The 4238-nt window shown below is 44.1% G+C and overlaps 1 protein-coding gene across 1 annotated transcript; it reads right to left on the bottom strand.

Annotated features, from left to right (window-relative positions):
* Nucleotides 1–735: 735 nt before the first annotated feature.
* Nucleotides 736–2058, bottom strand: LOC148939855 (zinc finger MYM-type protein 1-like). The gene has a single exon (XM_089106017.1). It carries the CDS (start codon nucleotides 2056–2058, stop codon nucleotides 736–738), a length of 1323 nt encoding a protein of 440 aa, XP_088962143.1.
* Between the last annotated feature and the right edge of the window lie 2180 nt (nucleotides 2059–4238).

Raw genomic sequence — 4238 nt, 5'->3', positions numbered from 1 at the left:
TATGATGATATTAGGATTTACATAAGCCAAAGTAAGAAATTTAGAATTTCAATTAGTATATATAAAAAGAGTCAGAATGAAAAAAAAAAACAACTTGAATTAAAAGGCCAACCGTCTTGGCTTGGCAGACAACCAGACTTCTAGCAATTTGTCAAGTTTCTGCTCGTCAGCAACGTCAGTCTCGCAGCGCCTCATGAGGAGATGATCCAGACGGTCGTGATCCATTGTTGCACGTGATCGTATCATAACCAATTTCATTTTGCTGAAACTTCTTTCTGCCGTTGCTGCAGTTGGTGGCGTTGTTGCGATCCACTGGTAAACTGACCAGAGAGTTGGGAATATTGTCTTGACAGCATAAATTTCTTTAAATAGAGCCTCGGAAACGGTCCGATCAATGGCTTTACTGCTTTCGACCTCAGTCCTGGTCAAAAAGCATTTGAAGACCTTAAGCTCTAACGCGAGTTCCGCGGGATCTAGGCCTCTTCCCGGAAACAGCTTTGCTACTTACGAAAGGCTTTCATAGCTGTCGTCCATTTTGCCCAATAGACACTGGTACGCTGGCTCTAGAAAAGAGGATTTGTCATGGATTGCATTGTCCAAGCCGTTCACAAGGATTCTGAGGATACCGCAGAGCTCCTTAACATAAAAAGATTTCCAGTCATCCGACATGTCGGATCCAGAATTATGAATCACCTCTGAATAACGAGAAGGTGGACGTCGAGGACGGTGCTTAAGTCAGAAATCGTCTTCGGCTATTGACCCAAATTTTTCTGTTGCTGCTTTTGATGCCTCAATTTGCTTCTCTATCTGAGCCGTACCTTGAAGGAGAGCATCTAAGATGTCACGTGTTGACCAGAGTTTTGTACTTGCAGTCATCAGATCGAGCTGTTCATCCTGCAGCTTTTCTGAAAGAGCCTTCGTCCTGAACATGACTTGGCGCATGAACATAAGTGTAACAATAAAATCAAAGCAAGTAATGTGGCGATGCAGAGCTCGAGCTTTTTCTTTTATTATTTTGTCCTCATCTTGTTCTATTAGCTCTTCAAGGACTTCAACAATTGTGTCAAAGCTGGCCCACAACGCTGTCAAGCTCTCGGACCTGGATGTCCATCTTGTCATTGACAGATTTCTTAGCTTGAGCATCGACTCAGCTCTCTCAAGTGCTCGTTTGTAAGCTATAACTCGCTTCGTTCCACCAGTAAAGAAGACATAGAGATCCTGCAAGATTTCAAACATTTTTCGAACTATAGAACTGCTACTGCAGGCGTGTTCCACAATAAGATTTTCTCTATGAGCCATGCAGCGAAAATAGCGTACTTCCCTTTCCAATTTGGCTGATATATGTGCCTGGACCCCCTGACGAACACCAGACATGTTGTTCGCATAATAATAACTTTGATACATGAACACCTCTTTGCTTACTCCTTCCTTTTCTAAGACTTCTAGGATTTTATCGGCAGTTTCTTTCCCTGTTTTTGATTTAACTGGTACTATAGCTAAAAGTCTCTCTTGGATGGTGCCACCAGTACCAAAAAACCTGACAAAAATCACAAGTCTTTCTTCGTGTGCGCAGTCCGGCGTGGTATCTGCGATAATTGAATATGCGCCACTAGCATTCACAGCGGTTACAATCATGCGCTTAATTTCGTTACCCAGTACCTTAAGGAATTGGTTTTGCGAGACACCGCTAAGGTAGTTTACTGTGTTCTTCTTCATTGTTCTTTCACGCAACCAATTACTGAAATGTGGATCATAGCGAGCAACTAGGTTTACAATTTGACGAAAGTTTCCATCACTGTCATCAGCCGCACCACGAAGGGCTATCTGTTGTTTTCCCAGTGTCTTTACTATGTCCATTAGGGCCTTCACCCCTCGTCGGTTTTCAATTGCTTTCTTTTCTCGTTGCCTTTTCAAGGGCTTAGTCTGCTCATCAAACTTATTTTCAATCCCAATTTCGAGTTTGCTATAAACCGCCATGTCAATGACTGCTGACTGATGAGCGGCGCTTTCAAAATGTTCCTTCAGCTTGCCAGGGTTCTCAGCCCCTCTACTCATCATCTTGTTCCAAGATTACAGTCCACTTTTAACCCACGCATCTTTTGCCTTTTCGCGTTTTGGTCCAGAAGGAAACAACATGCATGCAAAGCAATAGATTCGGTCCTTGCTGACGCTATATTCAAGGTACCTGTACTTTTTGTACCAACCAACGTTCATTCTCTTCTGATGTCTGCTGCCTATCGATGCGTTTTTCTTCTCTGGAAAAGCTGCTAGATACGGCTGGTTAGGACCCATTGTAAGTAAATAGCGTTTCTGACGCTATTTAAGTGGGAATGGTCGCTTTCCAGGATCATGATTGACACGACAATCAAGAGGCAGATTTTCTAAAGTCATGCTCATGTGAGTTTCAGCTTCGATTATAGCTGCTGACAAAACTTGAAGTTCTTTAAAGCTTTCACCTACAAATTCACACATACTGGCAGTATCGATGGCGAAAGTTTTTATTTTACTGCCCAAGGCACTGTCAAAGCGAAACTTTGCTCGGCACTCACCAATTAAATCATACGCAACATCTATCCAGGCCAGGCACTTTGTAAGTAGCTCTTCGTTGTCCTCTGACACACTAACGCTTGACTTTCTTGTGTCACTAAGAGATTGTTCACTTACACTGATGTTTTCGTTGAAGTTTGTCTTTACATGCTGTACTGGGCAATCTTGTTCCGGTAAAGGGGTTAACGGCTCTGATTCACTCAACGAAGTCATATCTTTACTCAACGAAGCCCGAGGCACTGTCATTGCCCGAGGCATTGTCTTCCTTCACACCCTCGTTTAAGCGGTTAATTATTGGGGTTTTGAGCACGAGAGAGAGAGAGAGAGAGAGAGAGAGAGAGAGAGAGAGAGAGAGAGAGAGAGAGAGAGAGAGAGAGAGAGAGAGAGACCTAGTTTTAAATACGCGTAGTACGACCTCGTAACTTTATGAGTTCCTTTACTAGCAAAATATTCCAACTGCTTCCGGTTATATTGAACCGGTGCGATTTAATTTAACAGGTGCGAGCCTTGAATTATTGCAATCGATATATGTAAGACAAAAAGGCAACCATTCTGCTTACTTGACCGAAACTTCGACCAAAAAAAAAACTCTTTGAAGCTTTTTTGCTCCCAGCTACAATGCTGAGTTCCGCAGGGAAATCGCCCGACAAATGAAACCGCTGAATTTGTCGCGACATACCGTTGCTTCACCCGACGAAAGTATTTCATGACATTATGTCGGACCGACAAAATGCAAAATTTCGTAGGGGCTCTACCCGACAAGTCTTTTTTTCTAGAGGACTAATTGATTTCTGTCGATTTCACGCAGAAGAAGCAGTAAGTTTCGTCGTTGCGGCTTACTGACGCTTTGCCCGATGGAAATCTTTAAAGACATTGTGTCGGACCGACAAAATACCAAGTATTGTAAGGGCTCCACCCAACAAGTCTTTTTCTAGGGGACTAACTGGCTTCCGTCGAATTTGTGCAGCTGGAGCAGTAAGTTTCGTCGTCGCCCTTTACCGACGCTTTGCCCGACGGAAGTCTTTTCTGACATTGTGGCGGATCGGCGAAATACCAAGTTTAGTAGGGGTCCGTCCGACAAGTCCTTTTCTAGGGGATGCACTGGTTTCTGTCGACTTCGCGCAGATGAATAATCAAATTTCGTTGGGCTTCGCCCGACGATAACCCTTTTAGAAGCTTTGTCACACGCCAAAAAAAAGTGACTATTGCCAGGCTTCGCCCGAAAAACGTCCTTTCTCAGGACCTTTAGGGGAGAGGGTACCCCCCTTAGAAACACCCCTGGCCAAGGCTGTCACTAGCCCTTTTCCTTTGGGAGCGGACAACAAAGTGTGCTTCGAAAATCATAAACATGCCGACTATACTCTATTTAAAAAGGCTTTCGTCTTCCAATCTTATCATAAAGGCAAAGGTATGCTAAAGAAAACCGATCTGTTTCTGTGGATTCTTGAATTCTCTAGGCCTATCTTAGTTTCGACGAGAGTTTTGAAGACGCGAAATTCCAGCTGGGGAGGGGGGCAAACATCAAGCTGGGGGGGGAGGGCAAACTGGGGTCTGGGGGGCATTTGCGCCCCCTGTCCTATAGCAAATTACGCCCCTGCCCGGCATTAACCTTTTAATGTAAATCACTGCGCTAGTCAAGTGGAATCGTGTAGGCTATATGCACAGCCTACCCACTGGTCGATTCGCAGTGA

The sequence above is a fragment of the Artemia sp. Qi Xiang Cuo genome, chromosome 20 (genome assembly GCF_049724085.1).
Source record: "Artemia sp. Qi Xiang Cuo chromosome 20, ASM4972408v1, whole genome shotgun sequence".
Classification (NCBI taxonomy): Eukaryota; Metazoa; Arthropoda; class Branchiopoda; order Anostraca; family Artemiidae; genus Artemia; species Artemia sp. Qi Xiang Cuo.
This window is presented reverse-complemented; position numbering and strand designations above follow the sequence as displayed.

Excerpts from the sequence above, each read along its gene's own strand:
- LOC148939855 (XM_089106017.1), bottom strand. The coding sequence starts at position 2,058 with ATGATGAGTAGAGGGGCTGAGAACCCTGGCAAGCTGAAGGAACATTTT.